The 27,565-nt window shown below is 43.0% G+C and overlaps 1 protein-coding gene across 5 annotated transcripts in view; it reads left to right on the top strand.

Moving 5' to 3' along the window:
- Positions 1-27,546, top strand: part of LOC102395312 (zinc finger protein 345-like) — a 33,271-nt gene extending 5,725 nt beyond the window's left edge. For 2 of the 5 annotated variants that reach the window (XM_044931403.2, XM_044931402.2), the window contains exon 5: positions 26,559-27,546. In XM_044931403.2, coding sequence (XP_044787338.1) covers positions 26,559-26,665 — 107 coding nt within the window. In that variant the 3' untranslated portion in view covers positions 26,666-27,546. Of the gene's footprint in view, positions 1-1,514; positions 4,352-4,378; positions 5,137-26,271; positions 26,376-26,558 lie in introns of those variants that run through there. The other 3 variants (XM_044931404.1, XM_044931405.2, XR_006546062.2) reach the window with 3 other exon arrangements.
- The last annotated feature ends 19 nt before the right edge of the window (positions 27,547-27,565 follow it).

Genomic DNA, 27,565 nt, shown 5'->3' with positions numbered 1-27,565 from the left:
GATTTTTAGATTGAAACATCTAATAGAACATGCTAAAATAAGAAGTGGGTTAAAGAATTAGAAGGCACCTAGTGGCATCTGCATTTAAGATGACCTAAGTCAAAAAGTAGTCATTAGACTGCCTGTCTCTTCTTCATTTAGTGGTTCTTGTAGCTTTTTGTCTTGCTCCTTCCTCTACACCATACTTCTTTGTCCTCTCATTTTGTCACATTTTCTGGGTTTGTGGTCTGTTCTGCAGGCTGCCGGATCCTGGCTCCTCTTGCTCTGTTGTCTTCCCCCTGGCGGGTGAGGTTGGTCCACAGGCTTGGACCCTTAACCCCTTGATCTGGGCTTTGATTGCTGTTATTGTGACCCCAGCCTCCCCTGGATATTGAGGGGAGCTTCCCCTTGGCTCTGTGGCTGTCACTGCCCTGTCTGTGGTGGGATCTGCTCCCTGGTTGGTGGAGTAGAGCCCCCAGATCTGTTTCTTCGCTGTGATTCTGCTCTGTGGTCAAGGCAGCTAGGATTGGAGCACACCCACTGGGAGAGAAGCCACCAAGGATTGCTTCTCTGGGGATGTTCACCTTGGGGTGTGCTCACGTGCTGTGAGTCTCATGTGACCCCATGTTGGCACTGCTCTTGGTCCCCACCAACCATGGGCATGCTGGCACACTGCTCTGATGTCTCTCAGATGTTGTTTTCACTGGAACACCAGCATAGATCCAGTGAACTCAGGTCCCAGAATTGCATTCATGGAGCTGGCCCCACCCCCTAGTATACATCCCCACCAAGTCTACAGCTGCTAAAGCTACACTCCGGTGACTGGGGGAGCCCTGGTTGTCCATTCAGATGCTCTGTAGGGGCTGAGTTGACAAAGCCAGTTGCAGGTATAAAAGCATGGTTTGTGCAACCGTGAGGAGAGACTTCAGTTTTTTGTCCTTTAACCCTGGGGCTCAGCTGAGCTTTCAGCTCCTTCTGTGTGTGTGGCCCACCCACAGGTGTCTGCTCCAGAGGCTGCCCCAGAGCACAGGAGTCTGCTGATTGTGGAGGAGGTGCATGGGGGGAGGCTGTGGCTGGAGCTCAATAGAGCCCACTGGGGTGGTGGCCCTTCCTAGTGCTGGGGGAGGAGGGGCTGCAATGGTGGGTCTTCCCTTTGGGCATCACTCAACAATGACGCTCTGTGCTATGGTGGTTCAGGCTTCCTCCACAAGCATTCCTGTTTATAGAACTCCTCCTTCTGTCCCATCCCCTCAGGATGTTTCCTCACCGCCCACAGCAGTCCTCTGCCTGGGTCTGCTCTCCAGACCCCACATTCCAGCACCCAGCCCTTGTCTGCAGTGGTGGACACCCTCTCAGGCTGGGTGGGCAGGGCTGGGGTCAGTACCCTGTGTACAGGTCTCACTCTGTCCTGCTGCCACAGACTGTTGCCATGTTCTCTTCCCACAGAGAAGGCTCGCCTTCTGTCCCAACTGAGCTCACACCAGCCCCAGTAGATAAGAATAGTAGATAAGAAAACTTTATTTGGTATCTTTCAGCTGTGTCTTCTCACAACACCCGTGGTTTGATGTCAAAGAATCCAAGGTTAGAACATTTAATCCAAAAAGAAAACCTAGGAATATATCAAAGAGCTCACCTTGGAAACGAACATTTAATGAAAGACCAGGAATATATGGGGATATGTGAAAGATCTAGAAGATGTTTATATGGACATAGAGAAACTGAGATAGTTTCACACAATGCGGACATTACTGCCAAAATAAATGAGCAATGTGAGTCAAATTGTGGGAAACACCCATTTCAGTTATCAACATCTGCAGAGAAGTGTATCTCTTCAAGCAAAGGCTTAAATCATTTTTTGAAACGTACACGTTTTCTGAAGGGAAATGTGGAAAATCTGGAAAGTCATCCAGTCTCTACTGCAAATACTCATTCAAACCACTCTGAACACGGGCTTCGATTACACATACATTCAAGCACGTCTGAAAACCAGAAATTTAAAAACGATGGGGAAAACTCACAATATAGTCAGTTTGAGGGATCTGTGAGCAAGGGGTCATTATTCTTCCACCAACAGACAGTTTCTCTCTGTCCCAAAATGTGTAACGTTGATAATAATGGAAGAGAGTTAATCCCACCATCAGTGTTCAATACACATCATGATACGGTTAATACGGAACAACTTCCCACGTGTAATAACACGAGTCAGGCCTTAAGTAAGAGCTCTACCCCCAATGATTACAAGAATATTTACGATGGACTGAGAAACCACTCATGCAATGAAACTGGGTATAAAACTGAACAAGACTCTAACCCTATGAAACATCAGGGACCTCAATCTTCAGACAAAGATTCTAAAAATAGTACGTGTAGGAATATCTTTTATCAAATATCAGGTCTTCCACTAAATGAGAGTACACATACTGGAGAGAAGATTTATAATTGTGAATATGGTGATGTTTCTAATCAGTCTTCAAATCTCACTCAACAGCAGAGTATTCAGAATCCACAGAAAAGTTACAAGTGTAAGAAATGTGAGAAAGCCTTTCCTAAGTCATCCAGTCTAAGTAGACAAAGGAAAATTCATTCAGTATGGAAACCTTTCAAATGTACAGAGTGTGGCAACACCTCTAATCCGAATTCAAAGCTTAGTCAAGATCGGCAAATCCACACTGGCAAGGAACCTTATGAATGTAAGGAATGTGGAAAAGCATTTATGTCTTGCTCACATCTTAGTCAACATCAGCGAATTCACACTGGGGAGAAGCCTTATAAATGTACAAAGTGTGGCAAAGCCTTTAATCAGAACTCAAATCTTACTCAACATCAGCGAATCCATACAGAGCAGAAACCTTACAAAGGTAAGGAAAGTGGCAAAGCCATTTTTAGGTGTTCACATTCCAGTCTGCATCAGCGAGTTCATGCTGGGGAGGAACCAAACAAATGTAAAGAATGTGGCAAAGTGTTTCCTTGTAGCTTATGTCTTACTCAACATCAGATAATTCATATGCAGCAGAAATCATACAAATGTACAAAGTGTGGCAAAGCCTTTAATCAGAAGTCAAATCTTACTCAACACCAGAGAATTCATACTGGAGAGAAGCCTTATAAATGTAAGGATTGTGGCAAAGAATTTAACCAGTGCTCAGGTCTTACTTACCATCAGAGAATTCATACTGGAGAGAAGCCTTATAAATGTAAGGATTGTGGCAAAGCATTTAGACAACACTCATATCTTGCTAAACATCAAGTAATCCATACTGGAGAGAAATCTTACAAATGTAAAGAATGCGGAAAAGCCTTCAGTCACTACTCAACTCTTGCTAAACATCAACGAATTCATACTGGAGAGAAGCCTTATAAATGTAAGGATTGTGGCAAAGAATTTAACCAGTGCTCAGGTCTTACTTACCATCAGAGAATTCATACTGGAGAGAAACCTTATAAATGTACAGAATGCGGGAAGTCCTTTAGTCAGAACTCAACTCTTACTCAACACCAGCGAATTCATACTGGGGAGAGGCCTTATAAATGTAAAGATTGTGGCAAAGACTTTAGCAAGCACTCAGGTCTTACTTACCATCAGAGAATTCATACTGGAGAGAAACCTTATAAATGTAAAGAATGTGGAAAAGCCTTCTGTCACCACTCAAGTCTTATTCAACACCAGAGAATTCATACTGGAGAGAAACCTTACAAATGTAAAGAATGTGGAAAAGCCTTTATCAAGCACTCACATCTTACTCAACATCAGAGAATTCATATTGGAGGAAAAACCTTATAAATGTAAGGAAAGTGGCAACGGCTTTAATCAGAGCTCTCACCATATTAGACATCAGACAGCATGTACTGGAGAGAAACCCTAGTAATAAAATAAGTGATGGAAGAGGTTTGTCCTAAACATACACTTCAGAAAATACAAGACCATGTATTTAAGAAAGATAAGGAATAGCATAAAAAAATGTAGAAAAGTATTTAATGAGCATTAAATTAAATAAATACCAGAAATTGCACACTAGAAAAAGTGAAAGTCGCTCAGTCGTGTCGAACTCTTTGCAACCCCATGGACTGTGCATGGAATTCTGCAGGCCAGAATACTGGAGTGGGAGGCGGATCTTTACCAACTGAGCTATTAGGGAAGCCTGCAAAATAGAAAGCATTTCATCAATGCTGTTTTTTGAAGTTCCTCTTCAGGAGAAGTATTGTAGACAGTAATCCATAGTTAAAACAGATAGAAAATTGATATGTTAGTATGGATCACAAGGAACGGTTGGTATTTAGAAATGTACAATTATTAGCAATATATCTTTGTTTATATTGACATGGTTTGTGATTATTTGAAAACCAAAATAAATGTTATTCAACTCTCAAATTACTCCATGCTGCTATGCTTCATTTCTAGTGTGTATGCAAAGTTATGTTTTTGATGGTTGTTACCTCAAAGATGGCTGGATGGTATCACTGACTCGATGGACGTGAGTCTCAGTGAACTCCGGGAGTTGGTGATGGACAGGGAGGCCTGGCGTGCTGTGATTCATGGGGTCACAAAGAGTCGGACACGACTGAGCAACTGATCTGATCTGACCTCAAAGATAAGACAAGGCCTTCTATCCTAGTGAGAAATCATTTATATTTATTCTCCATTAGAAGATTAAGGACACAGTAATGTAACATGTACATCTAAATGGAGGTGTTAGTCATTCATGTCAAACATCCCTATAGGTCACCATGAGGTAAGTGTTCAGGGAGTAATTCCACATATTAAAGTAAGACGCACATTTTCAATAGTTGTGTCACTTGCTTTTTAAGGAAAATACAATGACAGTTCACTGAAATCTTGATTATCTGTATAATATCAGCAGAAGTCATGAATACTACTTGACATGTTTCAAATAAAGACAGCTCTGATACCCTAGAAATGTATGGAAACCCCTCCCAGAAAAGTCATGTAGTTGGTGTATGTCTTGTTTCGTAAACGATTACCCTCCATTTTGCAACCGTAGAAATCACAGTTCTCAGATCATTGTATCAGAGGAATGAATATCGTTGTTTATGCTTGTAACCTGTATTTTATTCAGTTACACAGTGGGTTGGGAAATGTTTTATTCTGACTGTGTGATATTACATGTTAATAAACCTGGATGGTTTCTTGTGATGAAATTGGTGTGTAGTGAAGTGTCAACCTACTGATTTAAGGTTGAAGGGAAGAATACCTAACAATAAACTCTTTGTTAGCACAGAGGGATGATATCTGTAACAATTAGTTTCCATACTGCCTTTAAGCCTCAAATAATTGGATATTTCCCATCATTTCTCCACTGTACTTTTTCCCCTCTCTGTAACTGCTGGGACATTGTGATGATTCCAATAAGGACCATACAGAGGACTGTTGAGAGCCTCCCTGACTGCTCCGTGCTGGTGCTGCCTCAGCGTCTGTCTGGGGAGCAGGCAGCCTGCAGGTCCTTGAGCTCACACCAGCCAGTCCTGTGAGCACCTGCACTAGGTGATCACCCACCTTGAGACCAGCAGTCTTGCTGAACCCCAGGGTCTACTGCACAGGCCCCCCTTCAATGACACCCTCAGAGCTCACCAGAATCCTGCTCCTCTTGGTTTGAATGGACCCATCCACACTCAGCCTTGGGAGCCCACAGCACTTCACCCAAAGTCTCCTATAAAGGCCTGAACCCCAAATACTGGAGCTTTTTCTGCTTGGTCCTAGCCTTGACCTAAGAAATTCCTGCCCTAGAACCTCTCCTGAGAGGTCTCAGGTGTGCTGAATGTGAGGGCTGAAGCTCAGGGCTCCTGAGTGTGGGTCTTGGGGGAGAAGCATCAAAATAAACAGGGAACTTGCTGAAGACTCATTTCATGGCCCCTCTTCAGACCTCCAGATTTATAACTTCTTAGAGTGGTGACCTGACCTCGAGGGATTCATATTCACTGAACTGGTTCAGAAAGAATCTTTAAGTGGTTTCAACCCGGTTTCCTATCAAGATCACGTGACCAGTGTTAAGTGATAACCTCCCCAGTGCCCTCCCCACAGTGTTCTCTCTTGGTCCTGTGGGAGCATCAGTGTGGTGTGTAGGGAGTGCTCCAGGGGCTTCTAAGGGGAGGCCCGGGTTAAGGACGTGGCTGCTGGTCCATCTGTGAGAGCTGAGGCCCAGCTTCAGTCTGAGGAGAGGCAGCAGCATTGGTCTAGCTGGATTTGGACCAGGGAAGTCAGCTCACATGGTCTGTGTGAGCAGAGGGTTAGGAGATCTCTCTGAGGAGAGAACAATCAAGAAATAAGTCCACAGGCTGGTCTCCAAGTAGGAAGAGATTGTTCCTGAATCCCTCCTGTGAAATCCACTCCTGTGAAAGCACAGGAGTGGTGGGTCTTTTCAGCTTTTCAAGGTCCTCTGTAGTTGTGGTGGTTGCAGGTTAAAGAGCTGTGCAGATGCCTTTGAAGGTATTTTTCCAAGATGCAGAGGTGTGTTTGCTACATAATATCCTCAGAGAAGACACAGCAGGAGGAAGAAGAGAGGAAAGGGCAGCTTCTCAGGTAAATGTTCTTTGCTGGGTCTGGGGCTGTGTCTGCTTTTTCTACCAAAGTGCTTGAACTGAGGGAACCTGCAAACCTTTAGTTCTCTGTCTCTAATTTTCTGCCTGCGGTGTTATCAACTTCTTATTTTTTTCCTTTTCTTATAGTGAGGACCGGCTCTTTAGATCACTTCTACCTTGTGTCCCAGAACCTTGTCTCCCTTGTCTGTATCCTGGCTTTTGATAGAGCATGATAAATTCTCAACCTGAATGAGTGACTTTCAACTGGTGAAAATATTCTGTTTGTGAGAGATCAACAAGGGGAGGCATAGGTTCTGAGATTCCCATTAGCATGTGGTTCAGTCTTGGGATCTTAGAGAAGGAGGGGAAATTAGTGATGAATTTACATATATATGCAACTTCAGACATTTAGAACAGGATTAAGAAATTGTCCTTATGAATAGAATTACCTTAGTGGTCCAGAATTCCACAGGAGGTTTGGGGAAAAGAAGGAGAAAAGTATGAGAGACCCTTCTCTATATTGGTAGGAAAGACTCAGTCTTAAGTGTAGTCTTAGGATACAGAACATGGAAGTTATATAAGAAGAGAATTTTGTATAAAACTGATATTTTTCAGGATTCAGATCACTGCTAACATTTATCCCACTACACTTCAGGTTCCCTGGTTCAGGTGCTTCTGTGATATTGCAAGTGTGATGTTCCTGCTTTTTTACTTTAATAAGGATTTTTGAAAGACTTAGTGAGTGACGTGTATAAACTACCAAAATTAATGTAGCAAACTGCGCCTTCTTAGTTACATTTACTTTGGAAAATGAACACTCAACTGTGTTTAGTAAGGTTCTTGCAATTTTGGGAGTGGAGGGTTTCATCACTCAAGCCCAGGTCTGATCACTTCCATTAGTAATATACTCTGCACTCATTTTCCAGACAGAATTCTTATCACATCTTTCTATTTTCTACAATATTTACAAAAATGTTATTATTTATGTATGCTTAACTGTTAAATCTAAAATTTAATTCAACACAAATGATAGAGATTTTCAAAGGAATAAAAGATTCAGAACCAAGAGCTCTAATTTATGTCATTATGTGTTTTTGCACCCTAGTGTATTTAAAAAATACAGAATATTGCCACAAATAAATTATAAGATTTAAGCATAGAAATCTATTCCTGATTTTATAAACATGAATAATTTTTCTCCCAACTACTGTATGTTTGTGTGCGTGAAACTGTTAACAGTATATGACATTTTTTCTGTTTTTGATATTTTTGCCAGTTACCTCAACTGGTAAAACATCCATTAGAGTGGTCTCTGCGTTCAGTTCAATTCAGTCATTCAGTCAGGTCTCTGTGTTGACTTAATTCTTTTTACATAAAATCGATCTCAGATCCACTGAAGTAATTCCCAAGCTCTACCATTTTCTGAATATTTGATCAAATATTCCAAACAATTTTGAACGGCAATATTTTTTATCTAAAATTATTTATGTGGCTCATTTGAGATTAGAAAGTAAAAAACTGTTAGAAAGTTATATCGTTCAGAAATAGTCAAAAGGATTGTTTTCTCTGCTTACTGATCTAGTAAACCTGTAAAATCTGTAAAGTGCATAAAGTTCAGTAATAACTATGAATTTGTACCTGGCTCTTTTCAGGTCAGTTCAGTCGCTCAGTTGTGTCCAACTCTTTGCGACCCCATGGACTGCAGCACATCTGACAATCACCATCTGCCAGAGCTTACTCAGCCTCGTATCCATTGAGTCACTGACACTATCCAACCATCTCAACCTTTGTCGTCCCCTTCTCCTGCCCTCAATCTTTCCCAGCATCAGGGTCTTTTCCAATGAGTCAATTCTTTGCATCAGGTGGCCAAAGTATTGGAGTTTCGGCTTCAGCATCAGTCCTTCCAATGGATATTCAGAACTGATTTCCTTTAGGATGGACTGGTTGGATCTTCTTGCAGTTCAAGGGACTCTCAAGAGTCTTCTCCAACACCACAGTTAAAAAGCATAAATTCTTTGGCGTTCAGCTTTCTTTATAGTCTAGCTCTCACATCCATACATGACTAGTGGAAAAATCATAGCTTTGACTAGATGGACCTTTGTCAGCAAAGTAATGTCTCTGCCTTTTAATATGCTGTCTAAGTTGGTCATAGTTTTTCTTTCAAGAGCAAGCGTCTTTTAATTTCATGGCTGCAGTCACCATCTGCAGTGATTTTGGAGCCCAAAACAAAGTCTCTCACTTTTTCCATTGTTCCCCCATCTATTTGCCATAAAGTGATGGGACTGGATGCCATGGCTATTTGCCATGGCTCTTTTACCTCCGTGCGATTCACAATGGCTATTTATCAACCAGACATTTAGTTAAAACTTAGCTTGTTCAAGATGGGAAACTGTGGCCCCACCCTAGAACTCTTCAATCACAATGTGCTTTTTAAAAATATTCCTGCTTTGATTGATATTTATCCTGTGGAACACAAGGAAAACCCTTAAAAGTAAATATGCCTCTGTTGATCACATTAATAATTTTTCTCCCAGATGAATGAATGAATGAATCATAGTTGTTCAGTCACGTCCCACTCTTTGTGACCCTGTGGACTATAGCCTGCCAGGTTGCTCTCTCCATAAGATTCCCCAGGCAAGAATACTGGAGTGGGTTGCCATTCTCTTCTCCAGGGGATCTTCCCAACCTAGGGATCGAATCCAGGTCACCCGCATTGCAGACAGATTCTTTACCATCTGAGCCACCAGGGAAGCCCAAGTGTCTTTGTGGATCATCTGTCATCCTGTTATCTTCAGGTTAGAAATGTGGTAGAGCATATTACTATGTAAAAAAGTATATTATTGTATAACATCAGACAGTCTTCTCATTGAAAAACTAGTTCTCTGTACTTGCTGTCTTCATCCTGGATCACATCAGGAAGTCTTCCCACAGTCACATGGCATATGTCCTTTGTATTTCAGGGATGGCTGACATTCCGGGATGTGGCCATAGACTACACTCAAGAGTGAGAGAGTCAGTTCCTAGGCAGGTTGATGATAAGTCCAGGGGTCCCCAAGGAGAGAGGGGTCTGGAATTCTCAAGGAGGAGGAAAGGACAAACTTTTTTGTCTACATTCCTTCAGTTCATTTCAGTCGCTCAGTCATGTCCAACACTGTGCGACCCCGTGAATCGCAGCACGCCAGGCCTCCCTGTCTATCACCAACTCCCGGAGTTCACTCAAACTCACGTCCATTGAGTCGGTGATGCCATCCAGCCATCTCATCCTCTGTCGTCCCCTTCTCCTCCTGCCCCCAATCCCTCCCAGAATCAGAGTCTTTTCCAATGAGTCAACTCTTCGCATGAGGTGGCCAAAGTACTGGAGTTTCAGCTTTAGCATCAGTCCTTCCAAAGAACACTCAGGACTGATCTCGTTTAGGATGGGCTGGTTGGATCTTCTTGCAGTCCAGGGGACTCTCAAGAGTCTTCTCCAACACCACAGTTCAAAACCATCGATTCTTCGGCGCTCAGCTTTCTTCACAGTCCAACTCTCACATCCATACATGACCACTGGAAAAATCATAGCCTTGACCTAACAGACCTTTGTTGGCAAAGTAATGTCTCTGCTTTTGAATATGCTATCTAGGTTTGTCATAACTTTTCTTCCAATGAGTAAGCGTCTTTTAATTTCATGGCTGCAGTCACCATCTGCAGTGATTTTGGAGCCCCCAAAAAGAAAGTCTGACACTGTTTCCACTGTTTCCCCATCTATTGCCATGAAGTGATGGGACTGGATGCCATGATCTTCGTTTTCTGAATGTTGAGCTTTAACCCAACTTTTTCACTCTCCTCTTTCACTTTCTTCAAGAGGCTTTTGAGTTCCTCTTCACTTTCTGCCATAAGAATGGTGTCATCTGCATATCTGAGGTTATTGATATTTCTCCCGGCAATCTTGATTCCAGCTTGTGCTTCTTCCAGCCCAGCTTTTCTCATGATGTACTCTGCATATAAGTTAAATAAGCAGGGTGACAATATACAGCCTTGACATACTCCTTTTCGTATTTGGAACCAGTCTGTTGTTCCATGTCCAGTTCTAACTGTTGCTTCCAGACCTGCGTACAGATTTCTCAAGAGGCAGGTCAGATGGTCTGGTATTCCCATTTCTTTCAGAATTTTCCACAGTTTATTGTGATCCACACAGTCAAAGGCTTTGGCATAGTCAATAAAGCAGAAACAGATATTGTCAATAGCGCTGCCCTGAAAATTGAGGTGCAACTATCATTTTAAATCATGATTTTCTCCGGGTCTAAGGCAAGGAGTGGGCTTGCCGGATCATGTGGTATGTCTCTATTTAGTGTTTTAAGGAACTTCCATATTCTTTTCCTTGTGGCTGCACCCACTGAACTACACTCCTGCCCACAGCATAGGAGGATTCTCTGTGACCCTCGCCCTCAGCACCAATTAACCTTTGTAGACCTTTTGGAAGATGGATATTCTGTGGGGTGTGAGGTGATGCCTTATTGCAGTTTCGATTAGCATTTCTCTAAAAGTGATCCCGAGCATCTTTTCATGTGTTTTATGGCCATCTGGATGTCTTCCTTGGAGATATATCCATTTAGATCTTTATGGTTTTTCTATTGGATTGCTAGGGTTTTTTGCAGCTTTATTCTGAGCTGCATGAGCAGTTTGCATGTTGGGAAATGAATTCATTATTTTAAACATCTGTTGCAAACATTTATTTTCCCATTCTGAGGGTTGTCTTTTTCTTTCCTTTAGGGTTGCCCTTGTAGTGCAAAAGCTTTTTAGGTGATGAGGTGCCTTTTTAAAGTTTTGTTTAGTTTTAATTATTCTAAGCATAGATTCAAAAAGAACTTGTGATTCATGTCAAAGTGTGTTTGCCTATATTTTCCTCAAGAGGGTTAGAGTAATCTTCCGTCCATTTAACTCTTCAAGCTATTTGGATTTTTTCTTCTGTAAGTGGTTAGGGAGAGACGTAAATTCTGCCCTTTCCCCTTGTTTACGGAAGCGCCTCCCAGCCGTCCTGACTGGTGACAGCTTACGTTGCCAGCATCGGTGTAGAGGACTTCCCGTGTCTCCACGCCCTCTCTGCCATTTTGTTAGTAAACTTTAAGACATAGGCCATTCTGAGCTGTGTGAGGTGATACGTTCTTGTAGTTTTGATTTTAATTTCTTTAATAATTAGCAATGTGAGCATCTTTTCATGTGCTTTATAGCCACCTGGATGTGTTCTGGGGAGAAATATCCATTTAGATCTTTGCCCTCCTCCGCTTTTATTATTGAACAGCATGGGTTGTTTGCATGTTTTGGGAATGAATTCCTTATTTTCACCTTGGTTGTAACATTTTTTTATTCTGAGGGTTATTTTGTTTATCCTTTAGGGTTCCCGTCCTTTTGATCTCTGGTTCCTCTGCCTTTTCTAAATCCAACTTGAATATCTGGAAGTTCTCAGTTCATATAGTGTTAAAGCCTGGCTTGGAGAATTTTGAGCATTCCTTTACTGGTGTGTGAGATGAGTGCAGTTGTGCGGTAGTCTGATCATCCTTTGGCATTGCCTTTCTTTCAGATTGGAATGAAAACTGACCTTTTCTTGTGGCTACTGCTGAGTTTTCCAAATTTCCCTGCATATTGAGTGCAGGACTTTAACAGTATTATCTTTTAGGATTTGGAATAGCTCAGCTGGAATTCCATCACCTCCACTAGTTTGTTCGTAGTGATGCTTCCTAAGGCCCATTTGACTTCACGTTCCAGGACGTCTGGCTCTAGGTGAGTGATCACACCATCGTGGTTATCTTGGTCATTAAGATCTTTTTTGTAGAGTTCTTCTGTGTTTTCTTGCCACCTCTTCTTAATGTCTTCTGCTTCTGTTAGGTCCTTACCAGTTCTGTCCTTTATTTTGCGCATTTCTGCATGAAATATTCTGGTATCTCTAATTTTCTTGAAGCAATTTCTAGTCTTTCCCATTCTATTCTTTTCCTTTATTTCTTTGCACTGATCACTGAGGAAGGCTTTCTTATCTCTCCTTGCTATTCTTTGCAACTCTGCATTCAAATCGGTATATCTTTCCTTTTCTCCTTTTACATTTTTGATTTGCAGTTTTGATTTACATTCCTATAACATTTCACAAAGTTGAAAGCTTTTCATGTGACATTTTTAATAACAGTGTGAATAAAACTGAGCTTTGGAGATCGGCCTCGTGATCTTTTGCCCTGGTTTGACTCTTTTCCCCCGACGCACCTAGGACATTTCTTGAGGCAGGTGTTTCTTCCTTAGAGCCCCTCAGTCCTGGTGAATATGGAGTGCCATCCGCACAGGATTTTACGTTGCTGTCCCAAAAGCGGCCACAAGGCGGCAGCATTTCCTTCAGTTCAGATCAGTTCAGTCGCTCAGTCGTGTCCGACTCTTAGCAACTCCATGAATCGCAGCACTCCAGGCCTCCCTGTCCATCACCAACTCCCAGAGTTCACCCAGACTCACGTCCATCGAGTCGGTGATGCCATCCAGCCATCTCATCCTCTGTCGTCCCCTTCTCCTGCCCCCAATCCCTCCCTGCATCAGTCTTTTCCAATGAGTCAACTCTTCGCATGAGGTGGCCAAAGTACTGGAGTTTCAGCTTTAGCATCAGTCCTTCCAAAGAAATCCCAGGGCTGATCTCCTTCAGAATGGACTGGTTGGATCTCCTTGCAGTCCTTATGCTGCACAATTATGTATTATTTACTATGGTTAACTTTTCTTTTCTATTGAAGTAGAGTTGATTTCTGTTGTGTTTATTTTAGGTTGACAGGAACTTGGTTCAGTTATGCATAGAGGTTCATCTGTTCTACTCTTTCTCGGGGTCTTTTCCCATACAGGTTCTTTGAGTGTGTTCAGTAGACTTCCCCGTGCAAAAATTGTACAAAAATTGTACACTCGTGTTTCTACGTCTGTGAGTCTGTCTCAGTTTATGAATTAGTTCACGTGAGGAATTTATAGATTCTCCCTGTATGTCATCCTTTGCTTTCCCACTCTGACTGGCTTCACTTGGTATGATAAATCTCTCGGTCCATCCATGCTCCTAAAAATGACTTTTTTTTTTTACTCGTTTTGATGGCTGAGTGTACTGCCATGTTTTGATGGACAGTTTCCTCGTTATTTCTCTATTGATGGACAGTTTGGTTTATGCTCTGTCTTGGATATTGTCAATAATGCTGCCCTGAAAATAGGGGTGCAACCATCATTTTCAGTTTTGATTTTCTACCGATCTAAGACCAGGAGTGGGCTTGCCGGACCATGCTGTAAGTGTATGTTTAGTGTTCAAGGAATCTCCATACTGTTTTCTTCTGTGGCTGCACCCACCCATTTCCATCCCCGCCCACAGTGTAGGAGGATTCCCTGTTTTCCTTGCCCTCTGCAGCATTTCATCCTTGTAAATCTTTTGGAGGATGGCTCTTCTGAGGGGTGTCAGTGATACCTGGTTGCAGTTTGATTGGCATTTCTGCAAGAGTGGTCCTGAGCATCTTTTCATGTGCTTTATGGACATCTGGGTGCCTTCTTTGAAGAAATGTCCATTTAGATTTTTGCCAGTGTTTCTACTGGGTTGATTGTTTTTTTGATCATGAGCTGTGGGGGGCTTCGCTTGTGACTCAGCTGGTAAAGAATCTGCCTGCAATGCAGGAGACCTGGGTTTGATCCCTGGGTTGGGAAGATCCCCTGGAGAAGGGAAAGGCTACCTACTCCAGTATTCTGGCCTGGAGAATTCCATGGGCTGTACAGTCCATGGGTCACAGAGAGTCGGACACAACTGAGCGACTTTCACTTTCACTGTGTGAGCACTTTGCATCTTTGGTGATGAATTCCTTGTTTTTCACTTCGGTTGCAAACATTTATTTTCCCATTCTGATGGTTGTCTTTGTCTTTCCTTCAGGGTTGCCCTTCCTGTGCAAAATCTTTTCAGGTTAATGAAGTGCCTTTTAAAAGTTTTATTTTGAATAATTCTGAACATATATATATATATATATATATATAAAATCTTGCTGTGGTTTATGTAAAGTGTGCGCTGCCTATATTTTCCTCTAGAGGTTTAGAGTAATTGTCCTTCCAGCTAACTCTTTAATCGATTTGGAGTTTGTCTGTAAGCGGTTAGCCAGAGATGTAAAATTTTTCACTTTCCCCTTGCTTAAGGAACCTCCACCCCGTCCTGTATCCTGGCTATTAACAACTTACATTCCCAGCATCAGCGTAGGAGGGCTCTCTTTTCTCCACAACCTCTCCAGCCTTTATTTTTTCTAAGACTTTTTGACAGAGTCCATTCTGACCAGTATGAGCCCATGCCTCATTGTAGTTTTGATTTACATTTCTATAACATTTCACGATGTTGAAAGCTTCTCATGAGATATTTTTAATAACAGTGTGAGTAAAACGAGCTTCGGAGATCGGCCTCGTGATCTTTTGCCCTGTTTTGAAAAATTTCCCCGGACGTACCGAAGACATTTCTTGAGGCAGGTGTTTCTTCCCTAGAGCCCCTCAGTCCTGGTGAATATGAAGTGCCGTCAGCCCAGGATTTTCCGTTGTTGTCCCAAAAGCGGCCACAAGGCGGCAGCATTTCCTTATGCTTCACAATTATTTCTTTCAGTTAATTTATTTACTGCTGTTAATTTGGCGTGCTGTGATTCATGGGGTCCCAAAGAGTCGGACACGACTGAGCGACTGATCTGATCTGATTGAAGTAGAGTTGATTTCTGCTGTGTTTGTCTTAGGTTGACAGGAACTTGATTCAGTTATACATTGAGGTATATCTATTCTGTTCTTTTCCGGAGTATTTTCTCATATAGCTTCCTTCAGTGTGTTTTGTACTTCCTTGTGCTATTCATTAGGTTCATTTGGATGATCTGACAGCAAGTAGTGTGTACCTGTTAATCCCAGTCTTTTATGGTCTCCTTTCCCCAACCTTTAAAAAAAAAATCGTAAACTTGTATTTCTACATCTGTGAGTCTGTTTCTGCTTATGAATTAGTTCATTTGAGGAATTTCTCGATTCCCCACGTGTGTGATAGTTTGCTTTCCCGCTCAGACTGGCTTCATTCAGTATTATAAACTCTCAGTCCATCCATGCTCCTGAAAATGACGTTTTTTCATTTGTTCCAATGGCTGAGTGTATTCCAGTGTTTAGATGGACAGGTTCCTCTTTGTGTCTCTATTGATGGACCCTTTCGTAGATGTTCTGTCTTGGAGATTCAGTAGTGCTGCCCTAAAAATAGGGGTGCAACTGTCATTTTCAATTATGATTTTCTCTGGATATAAAGCAAGGGGTGGCCTTGCCAGATCAGGTAGTAAGTCTACGTTTAGTGTTTTAAGGAATGTCTTTACTGTTTTCCCTGTGGCCACACCCACCCATTTCCTTCCCCGCCCACAGTGTAGGAGGAGTCCCTGTTCCCCTCGCTCTCGCAGCATTTAACCTTTGTAGGTGTTTTGGAGGATGGCTGTCTGAGGGGTGTGAGGTGATACCTCATTGAGGTCTCAATTGACATTTCTGTAAGTGTGGTCCTGAGCATTTTTTCACGCGCTCTATGGCCATCTGGATGCCTTCTTTAGAAAATGTCCGTTTGGATCTTTGCCTGTATTCCTGCTGGGTTCGTTGTTGTTGTTGTTGTTGTTTTATCTTGAGCTGCGTGAGCAGTTTGCATCTTTGGAGACGAATTCCTTATTTTTAACTTCGGTTGCAAACATTTATTTTCCCATTCTGAGGGTTGTCTTTTTCTTTCCTTTAGGGTTGCCCTTCCTGTGCAAAACCTTTTTAGGTTAATGAGGTGCCTTTTTATTTTTCAGTTTTATTTTTAATAATTCTGAGTATAGATCCAAAAAGAACTTGCTGTGATTTATGTCAAAGTGTGTTCTGCATATATTTTCCTCAAGAGATTTAGAGGAATCGTCCCTACATAAAATTCTTTACTCGATTTGAAATTCCTTCATCTGTAGGGAGAGAAGTAAATTTTTTCACTGTTCACAAGTTGAAGGAACCTCCACTCCGTCCTCTATCGTGGTTGTTAACAACTTACAGTCCCAGCATCAGCGTAGGAGGGCTCCCTTTTCTCCACAACCTCTCCAGCCTTTATCCTGTTTAAGGCTTTTTGACAAAGGCCGTTCTGACCGTTATGAGCTGTTACCTCCTTGTACTTTTTTGATTTACACTTCTGTAACAATTCACGATGTTGAAAGCTTTTCATGTGGTATTTTTAAAAACAATGTGAGTAAAACGGATCTTTTGAGATCGGCCGTGTGATCATTGGCCCTGTTCTGAATCTTCCCCCCAACCCACCGAGGACATCGGCTGAGGACGGTGTATCTTCCTACAGCCCTCGGTCTTGGTGCATGTTAAGTGCCCGGCTGCAGTTTTCCCACTGTTGTTACCAAAAGCGGCCACAAGGGGGCAGCACATCACGCTCCGCTCTTTTGTTTTGTTGGCTAAATTAATATTTATTTTCCCTTGGAGTAGAACTAAAAAGCCTCTTGATGAAAGTGAAAGTGGAGAGTGAAAAAGCTGGCTTAAAGCTCAACATTCAGAAAACGAAGATCATGGCATCCGGTCCTATCACTTCATGGGAAATAGATGGGGAAACAGTGGAAACAGTGTTAGACTATTTTTATGGGCTCCAAAATTTACACTACAGATGGTGACTGCAGCCATGAAATTAAAAGACGCTTACTCCTTGGAAGGAAAGTTATGACCAACCTAGATAGCATATTGAAAAGCAGAGACATTACTTTGCCAACAAAGGTTCGTCTAGTCAAGGCTATGGTTTTTCCAGTGGTCATGTATGGATGTGAGATTTGGACTATGAAGAAGGCTGAGTGCTGAAGAATTGATGCTTTTGAACTGTGGTGTTGGAGAAGACTCTTGAGAGTCCCTTGGACTGCAAGATCCAACCAGTCCATTCTGAAGGAGATCAGCCCTGGGATTTCTTTGGAAGGAATGATGCTAAAGCTGAAACTCCAGTACTTTGGCCACCTCATGCGAAGAGTTGGCTCATTGGAAAAGACTCTGATGCTGGGAGGGATTGGGGGCAGGAGGAGAAGGGGACGACAGAGGATGAGATGGCTGGATGGCATCACTGACTCGATGGACTGAGTCTCAGTGAACTCCGGGAGTTGGTGATGGACAGGGAGGCCTGGCGTGCTGCGATTCATAGGGTCGCAAAGAGTCGGACACGACTGAGCGACTGATCTAATCTGCAGTAGAGTTGATTTCTGCTGTTGTGCTTGTTTCAGGTTTACAGGAACTTGATTCAATTATATAGAGAACTGTATCTGTTCTTTTTCTGGTTTGTTCCAGGTCGGTTCTTTCAGGGTGTTCCGTAGACTTCTCTGTGTTATTCAGGAGGTCCTTTTGGATTATCTATCTGATAATACGTTGTAAGTATATGTTAATCCCAACCTCTTACTGTCTCCCTCCCTGTACCTGGTTTTTTTTTTTTTAATAATCATAAATTGGTTTTCTAAGTTTGAGAGTCTGTTTCTTTTTATAAATTCTTTCATTCGTATGAATTTATAGATTCCACCCGTAAGTGATATATTTCTTTCCCTTCCTGACTGACTTCACTCAGTATGATAAATCTCAGTCCATCCATGCTGCTGACAAGGATATTTTTTCGCTCTTTCTGACGGCTGAGTGATTCCCATGTGTAGATGGGTCAATGACTTGACTTCTCTATTGATGGACATTTCGACTGATGCTCTTTATTCTGCTGGTCTTAGTCGCTCAGTCGCGTCTGACTCTCTGCGACCCCATGGACTGTAACCCGCCAGGCCCTGCTGTTCTTGGGGACTCTCCAGGCAAAAATACCGGAGTGGGTTCCTACGCCCTCCTCCAGGGGATCTTCCCAACCTAGGGATCGAGCCCAGGTCTCCCGCATTGCAGGTGGATTCTTTACCAGCTGAGCCACTGGGGAAGCTCTCTATTAAATATTGTCAATATTGCTGCCTTGAAAATAGGGTTGCAAGTATCATTTTAAATTATGGTTTTCTCCGGATCCAAGGCAATGTGGGTGGGCTTGCCGGATCATGCAATAACTATATTTAGTGTGATTCAGCAATCTTCACACTGCTTTCTTTCATTACCGCCCCCACTCATTTACATCCCCGCCCACAGTGTAGAAAGACTTCCTGTTTGCCTCGCCTTCCGCGTCATTTAATCTTCGTAGAGCTTTTGGAAGATGGCCATTCTGAGGGGTGTGCGTTGATACCTCGTTGCAGTTTTCATGGGCGTTTCTCTACAGTGATGCTAATCATTGTGCTTTGTGGCCAGCTGGATGCCAGCTGAAGACAAAGGCGTATTTAGATCTTTGGCCTATTTTTCTATTGATTGATTTTTGATGTTGAGCTGAATGAACTGTTTGCAGGTTTTTGGAGATGAATAAATGATTTTTATTTTTAATATAAATTTATTTATTTTAATTGGCAGCTAATTACAATATTGTATTGGTTTTGCCATACATCAAAATGAATCCGCCACGGGTGTACACGTGTTCCAAATAAAGTGTAACCATTTTTCCCAATTTAAGTTGTCTTTTTCTTTCATTTAGGGCTGCCCTTGCTGTGCTAAAGCTTTTAAACTTAATGAGGTTACTTTTGTTGAGGTTTTTTGTTGTTGTTGTTATCCTAAGAGGGAAACCAAGAACTTGCTGTGATTTATTTCAAAACCTGTCTTACCCATATTTTCCTCAAGAAGTTTAGAGTATCCATCCCTCCATTTAGTTCTTTAATCGATTTGGAGTTTCTTTTCTGTGTGAGGTTAGGGAGAAATGCAATTTCATTCACTTTTCACTTGTTTCAGGAGCCTCCCACAGGATCCTCTGCTCTGGCTGTTAACAATGGACATTACTAGCATCAATGTGGGGGAGCCTGGTGGGCTGCCGTCTCTGGAGTCGCACAGAGTCGGACACGACTGAAGCGACTTAGCAGCAGCAGCAGCAACATCAATGTAGGAGAATTTCTTTTTCTCCAAAGCGCCTCCAGCATTTACTGTTTGTATAGTTTTTGACACTAGCCATTCTGACTGGGATTAGCTCATTCCTAGTTGTAGTTTTTATTTGAATTTCTCTAAAATTACTTCATATTGAAAGGTTTCCATTTGATTAAAAAAAAAAACTGTGATTAAAATCCGCCTTTCAAGATTCGCCTCTTGACCGTCTGCCCTGTTCTGAACTCTTTTCCCCGGACCCACCCGAGGACACAGGTTGAGGAGAGGTGTGTTTTCCTTAGGTCCCCTCGGTCCATCCATGCTGCTGCCCATGCCACTTTCTCCTTCTGCTGCTGGTTGAATGTATTCCGGTGTCTAGATGGACCAGTTACCTTCATTTCTGTATCGATGGACATTTTGTTTAACACTCTGTCTTCGATATAGTCGATATTGCTGTCCTAAAAATAAGGGTACATGCACATATCATTTAATTTTTTTATTTTTTTCCGGATCTAAGGCAAGGAGTTGGCTTCCAGGCCGTTAGTAACTCCGTTAGTGTTTTAAGGAATCTCCATGCGGGTTTCCTTCTTGGCCACACCCACCATTTACATCCCTGCCCCCAGGGTAGAAGGATTCCTTTTCCGAATGCTCCTGGCAGTTTAATCTTTGTAGACCTTTTGGAGGATACTCACTCTCAGTGATTTTAGCTGATACCTCGTTGTCATTTTGATTTGCATTTCTCCAATCATTAGGGATGTGAAGCATCTTTTCATGTGCCTTATAGCGATCTGGATACATTCTTTCAAAAAATATCCATTTAGATCTTTGGCCCATTTCTGTTGTGTTGTTGTTGTTGTTTTTTAATTGAGCTGCAGGCGCTGTTTGCTTGTTTTGCAGATGAATTACTTGTTGATATATTTGCTTGTAAACTTTTTTCCCACTCTGAGAGTTGTCATTTTCTTTCGTTATGGTTTCCCTTGCTGTGTGAGTGCTTTTAAGGTTAATGAGGTCCCTTGTTGAGGTTTTATTTCTATTTTTTCCTTATTCCAAGAGGTGGATCCAGAGGGAATTTGCTGTGATTTATGTCAAAGCCTGTTTTTCCTATGCATTCCTCTAATGGTAGGGAGTAATTGTCTCTCCATTTAGTTCTTTAACTAATTTGGAATTTTTCTTTAAATGGTTAGGGAGTGTTGTAATTTCATTCTCTTTTCGCTTGTTTAAGGACCCTCCTCCCTGTCCTCTGTCCTGGCTATTAACAAGTTAAGTTGGCCTCTTGACCATCTGCCCTGTTTTGAAATCTTTTCCAGGACCTATCCCAGGACATTTGTTGAGAACAGGCGTATTTTACTTAACATCCCTGAAGGACTGGTCAGCACAGGTTTTTCAGTTGTTGTTACCAAAAGCAGCCACAAGGGGGCAGCATTTTTCATCCTCCACTTTTTTTGGTAATTTATTTTTTTCTAATAGAGTTGATTTCTGACTCTGTTTGTTTTAGGCGTACAGGAACTTGATTCAGTCATAAACAGATGTACCGCTGTTCTTTTGGGGGATCTTTTCTCGTGAAGGTTATCACAGTGTGTTTCCTTCAACTTGCTGAGCTCTTCAGCTGGTCCTTGTAGATTACCTGTTTGATACGTAGTAATGTGAGCATTTTAATCCCTCTTAGTGTATCCCTCCTGCAACGTTTTAAAAAAAAATCATGAGTTGGTTTTTTAAACTCTGAGTCTATTTGCAAATTATTTCATTTGCATGAATTTCTGGCTTCCACCTCTAAGTACTCTTTTAGGATGTTTGTCTTTGGTCTCATACCTCAGTGTGATAATCTCTCAGTACATCCATGCTGCTGCTCATGGTAGTTTTTTTTCTGAGTGTATTCCACTGTATAGATGGGCCAGTTCGTCTTCATTTTTCAGTCGATGGATATTTTGGTTAATGCTCTGACTTGGCTATTGTGAGTAGTGCTGCCCTGAAAATAGAAATGTACATATTCTTTTGAATTAGGATTTTTTTCCAGATCAAAGCAAGGAGTGGTATTGCTGGAAAACGTGGTAACTCTCTATTTCGTGTTTCAAGGAGCCTCCAGATATTTTCTTTCGTGGCTGCACCCACCCATTTACAACCCTGCCCACGGTGTAGAAGGGTTCTCTGTTCCCCTCGCCCTCGGCAGCACTTAAGCTTCGAAGATCTTTTGAGGATGGCCGTTCTGAGCTGTGTGAGAAGATGGCTCTTGGTAGTTTTAATTTGCATTTCTTTAATACTTACTGATATTGAGTATCTTTCCATGGGCTTTTTACCTTCTACGGGCGAGTACAGTTAACCTCTGGAAAGTGGCTTCTTGACAGTCAGCCCTGTTTTGAGTTCTCTCCATGTGATTTACCCAGAAAGTTTTATTTAGGACTGGTGTCATTTAGAGGCGAGCCCAACAGCCCTGGTTTTCAAGTGGTTGTTACGGGGAATGACCACAAGGTGGCAGCATTTCTTCATGTCCGCTCTGGTTACCTGGGCAACCAGAGCCTTAGGGCAAATCCGGTTTCTGGGTTGTCAATGAGAATCCATCCTGGGGATCTTCCCGACCCGGGGATTGAACCCGCTTCTCCTATGTCTCCTGCATTGGCAGATGGATTCTTTACCACTAGCGCCACCTGGGAAGCCCTAAGGCTTGTGTCTCCTTACTTCTTCCCCCTTACCCTTCATCCCCCAGGCGATCCCAATGATTGCAACACCACTCTGCAGAGGGACCTGTCCTCTCAGTGGGGTGACCCTAAGGAAGGAGGCTGGAGGTGGGAACCCCACCACCAGGAGACACGGGGCCCGGGGCACTTTGCAAAGCTCTTCCAGCCCAGAGACCCCACCATCCTTTGGGAGCACTAGATTTAGTTCTGCTGCAGGAGGGTCCCACAGGATCTGGAGATTGTGGACTCATGCAGACGGGAACAGGAAGTCCATGTCCAGCGGGGTTGGGGGCTTATTGGCTGGCATATCCTCCCCAGCGCCCTCAGCCCCAGGACAGCCCCGCCTGGGGACCCAGCCTGCTCAGGCTCCAGGAGTGGGACGCCAGCCCAGGTGCCCAAGGCCCGAGGGGAACAGAGTCAGCAGTTCTTTTGTCTTTCTTTCTTCCCTGTTATGTTTATTTTGAATTCGAGTATATAGGTGATTTGCACTGTTGTGGGTTGTTGTTTTTTTTTAATGTGTAAAGCAACGTTATTCATTTATACATAGATGTATATATATTGGGGGGGGGTTCTTCTTCGCATATAGGTTATTTGCAGAGTCAAAGTAGGGTTCCTTGGGCTCTACAGTGGGTCCTTATGGATTATTTTATAACTAGTAGTGTGTATATTCATGCCTGGAGAATCCCAGGGACGGCGAAGCCTGGTGGGCTGCCGTCTATGGGGTCGCACAGAGTCGGACATGACTGAAGCGACTTAGCAGCAGCAGCAGCAGTGTGTATATGTTTTTCTCAACATATATTTCTCCCTGCACCTGGCCTTTCCTTTTTGGTAACACGTTTCTTTACTAAGTGTATGAAGCTGTTACTGTTTTGTAAAGAAGTTCATTTGTTTCCATGTTTGGATTCCACCTAGAAGCGATAACAGGTGATGCTTTGTCTTACTTCCCCTAGTGTGACGTCTCTGGCTCTTCCCTGTGACTGGAAGTGGCTTTCTGTCATCCTTTCGTGTCTGGGTAATGCCGCTTTGTGTGTCTGTACCCTGGCTTCTTTAACCATTCACCTGTCCTTCTACACTTAGGTTTTTTTGTATCTTGGCGATTGTATCCAGTGCTGCCATGATTGTTGGTGTGCAGTATCTTCAAAATTTGGTTTCCCCAGAATCCATGCCCAGGCATGGGATGGTTGGGGTACGTGGCTCTTCGTTGCTGAGTGTCTGAAAGCCCCTCCATACTGTTCTTCAGACTGGATGCACTGACTTACATTCCCCCCCACCGGGAGAGGAGGGTTCCCTTCTCTCCACACCCCCTCCAGCATTTATTGTTGAATTTTTGAGATGGCCATGCTGACTGGTGGGAAGTGATATGTCATTGAACTTGTGATTTGCATTTCTCTAATGATTAGGGACGCTGAGCATCTTTTTGTGTACTTTATGTCCACCTGGATGTCTTCTTTGGAGAAACGCCCATTTCGATCTTTGGCCCACTTTTCGATTGTCTTTTTTTTTTTTTTCTTTAAATTGAGCTGCATGGACTGTGTGCATGTTTTGGAGAATTCCTTGTATCTCCATTTGCAAACACTTTTTTCCCCACCCATTCCGAGCGTTGTCTTTTTCTTTCATTTATGGTTTACCCTGATGCTCAAATGCTTTTAAGGTTAATCAAGTCCCATTTGTTTATTGTATTATTCTAAGAATGAATCCAAAAAGAACTGGCTGCGATTTATAGCAAGGCATGTTCTGTATATTTTCCTCAAGAGCTTTATAGTATCCATCCCTCCATTTAGATCTCTAATTGATTTGGCGTATGTTTTTCTGCATGGGGTTAAGCAGTGTAGTGATTTCATTGTCTTTTCACTTGTTTGAGGAACCTCCACCCTGTTCCTCCATGCTGAGGGTTCCCGTTTCCCCACACCCTCTCCAGCATTTATTGTTTGCAGACTTTTTACCAATGGCCATTCCGATCGGAGTGTGGTGATACCTTCATTGTAGTTTTGATTTGAATTTCTGTAAGTTTTAGTGTGGAGAAGGCAATGGCAACCCACTCCAGTGTTCTTGCCTGGAGAATCCCAGGGACGGGGGAGCCTGGTGGGCTGCCATCTATGGGGTCGCACAGAGTCGGACACGACTGAAGCGACTTAGCAGCAGCAGCAGCAGCAGCAGAAGTTTTAGTGATACTGAAATCTTTTCGTGTGATTATTTTGAACGAGTGGGAGTAAAACTTACCTCCCAAGGTTAGCTTCTTGACCAATTGCCAGGTTTTGAATTCTTGTTCCAGGATCTACCTAAGGTCGTTCGTTGACGACAGGTGTTTTTTCCTCGCATCCCTGAAGGCCTGGGGATATTACGCGCCCATCTTCACAGGTTTTAAATTGTTGCTACCCAAAGTGGCCACAAGGTGGCAACATTTCTTCATGCCCCACTCTTTTTATTATTTTGGTAATTTAAAATTTTATATTCTGTTGGAGTAGACGTGATTTCCGATGTTGTGTTCGTTTTTGGTTTTCAGGAACTTCATTCAGTTATACACAGACATATATCTATTAGACACGTGCCTTGTATTACATTGAGAAAAACTGTACTTTGGAAAAATACTTGTTTTTAGAGGTTCTAAAATATGTTCTTGAGTTTGCTAATCAGAGACTGCCAATGCAACAAAGAGTTCACAATTGCTTTCTTCTTGATTTTCATTAGGGGTTCATTCTTTAAAGATTAAAAATTATGGACTCAAATCTACTAAAGTGACAAGGAAAATGTTTCAGTGTGTATGGCAAGTCGGATATGTGTTGTCAGTGAGACTTTGAAGATATAAAGACTGGAAATATTTTTGTTGTAAAACAGTAATGATAATTCTATTCTCTAGTCAGTCATTTATAAGTGGGGGAAAGTAGAACAAATTAATAAATTCTTGGTCTTGAGAGGCCTTTGGGGAATTTAGTCTAAGACTCCTGAGGAATTACAGCAGAGTCCGTGTAGAAGTCTATGTGGTCAGCACCCAAACTTATTTTTAAAACAAATTAGTCCTGGCCTAGTTTAATGAAAATAGAGGCAATTTTAGAAAAAAAATATGTTTCACTAAATATTAAATTCCGGTTTTGTTAATTAAGGTCTATATTTACTAAGAAACTCTTATGACATAGTTCCTTGCGTTTATGTTATACTGCTGATGAGAGTTAACTGAATTATTAAGGGGTTCTCTAAGTTTATTTCTAAAACTTATCTCAGTAATCAGTCTTTGGATAAGGGTCAGAATCTCCATGGTCTACAGCCAGGAGATTAACACCAGGCTACAGTTATTTAACAAACTAAGTCAGAGGACCTGGGACATACTAACTGTACTTAAAACAGGTTCTCAGATTCTTACTTATGGTCCTACTGATACCGCTAGCTGCATTATTTCCTCTTCTGCCTGCTTTGCACGATTGTTTCTTGCGTTACTGGGTGTGTGGCTGAGCCTCTGATAAAATGATGATATGCGATCAGAGAGGGTAACGGTGAAACTCTAGCTATGGGAAGAAGCAACAAGAGGGAACGTTTTCACGGACCGTAGGGGCTGGTGAGACAGGTGATCCAGCGTCTCTTGGCTCCTGTTTTTTGGGTTAGTCCCGTAACAGCGCACTGAGTGGCCTGTCAGCAGAAGCTCTGCCAGATCTAGGAATGAGCATTCCTAACACCATGGGAGGAAATGGACATGAAACGCCCCCAAAACCACGGTCAAATTGCCACGAAGGGGCCGTGCCAACTGAAAACCGGCACTTGCTGTCTGCCTCTACTAGGACTCAATCAGGACCCGCTGCAGCGGCTGCCCTTGAGCAGCCCTGAAAGGCACTGAGGGGGGAGATAGGGAACAGGGCTTCTGCGCTCTGGGGAAGCTGGCAGAACAGGCCTTCAGATAGTCAGGTGCTCTCAGTAAAGGTTCTCACGAGCCCAGATTCTTGCCTCTTCTCATGCCTAGAGGAGCACTAGAGTCAGTAACAGGGACAACTGCTCTGACTAACATGTGAATTAATATGTGAATACCACGTCAGCAGCTAGAACCTACTTAGACAAAACTAGACAACTGGCTACCAGGCTGCCAGCCTCCTTGGAGTGCCAGGTCTAGACTGGGAATCCAGCTTATTCTCCTGGGAAAAAATTGTGATTGGTTTTTTACATTACTGTTCAGGTTGTCACTCCTCCAACTACTTGAAACTGAGCCTGTCACACCCTCATCAGTCACCCTGGGCTAATACAAGAGCCATCGGAAGTGTGTAAGACCACGCAAAAGGCTCCGTTCCTTTGGAGAGGGCACCACCCATGCTGACTCTATCTGGACCAGGCTCAAAATTGCTAAAAAACGTAACCTGGTTCTTACTCCTGCTATAGCCCCTGCTCACAATAATTTGTGATAATTAATCACAGATCTTTGGCCCCTGACTTTTTAAATCCACTTGTTATATTTGTCTCTTTCGGATTACGATGGTTTCACATCAAGACAATGGTTCCAGCTATTCTTCGGAACAGATCCTGTGGGGATAGCAACAGAGGTCACCCTGGGGCCCCTGAATGAGACAGGATGAGAGCTCCATGACCACAGCTTGGTAAGGTCTATGAGCCCCATGCCAGCCTGAAGAAGCTACAGAAGAGAGACCTTCGCCCTTCAGCCTCCCAATAAAGATTTTTGGGGTTCATGTCTCTCAGCAGGATTTGACATAGGAGATAGAGGGGCCTCTGGGCTGGACAGCTGGTATTTGTCTGGAGTGAAATTGAAGCTTTGTTCTCACTCACACACTCCAAGGGCAAATCTAGTGGCAGAAGCTGAAGTCTGTGGGAGTAAAGAGATACGGGGCCCACTCCTGAGGTCGAAGAAGACTTCTCTGTACAAGGGCAGGAAGCCTCCTTGATGGCCAAAAAGGGAGGGGCCCCATCCCATAATAAGTGTGGACATGCACCCACAGGCCTCTGTGGGGGATCAATCTTAGCAAATGTCGTGCCCACATCTTGGGGAGGGTGCAGGGACCAGTCAGGTGTGAAAAAAGAGACAAGGTAATTGCTCAAAGGTGACCAAAGACCCGGAAGGACGGTCCCAAATGAGGGATTTACATCACCTCTTCCTGGGCTCCTCCGCAGGACACGCACACTTCTCTCAGTTCTCTATCTCTGAGCTGCTTCTCTCTTAAACACCCTGCGTTTCTCTATGCTCTCCGAGATGTTACGCTGTGTCGATAATAATGGACTTCTATACATATTTATGCTTCTTGCCTCCTTAAAATATTCTTGGGTGCAAACCAGGGAACGACCGAGGGTCACTTTGCTTCTACACTCTGGCCACCGGCGGTCTCGTGGCTGGCAGTCCTGCTTTTCATCCAGGCCACCCTGGTTCAGCTCCGGGCATGGAGCCGAGATTCCTCTCCAGGCCCGCTCACTGCTGTCTCCCCGAGATCACGATCGTGTGTTTTCTGTCACCATGGCTGGAAGAG

This window comes from Bubalus bubalis, chromosome 18, assembly GCF_019923935.1.
Source record: "Bubalus bubalis isolate 160015118507 breed Murrah chromosome 18, NDDB_SH_1, whole genome shotgun sequence".
Classification (NCBI taxonomy): domain Eukaryota; kingdom Metazoa; phylum Chordata; class Mammalia; order Artiodactyla; family Bovidae; genus Bubalus; species Bubalus bubalis.
The sequence above is the reverse complement of the archived record's forward strand: the minus strand, read 5'-3'. Positions and strand labels throughout refer to the sequence as shown.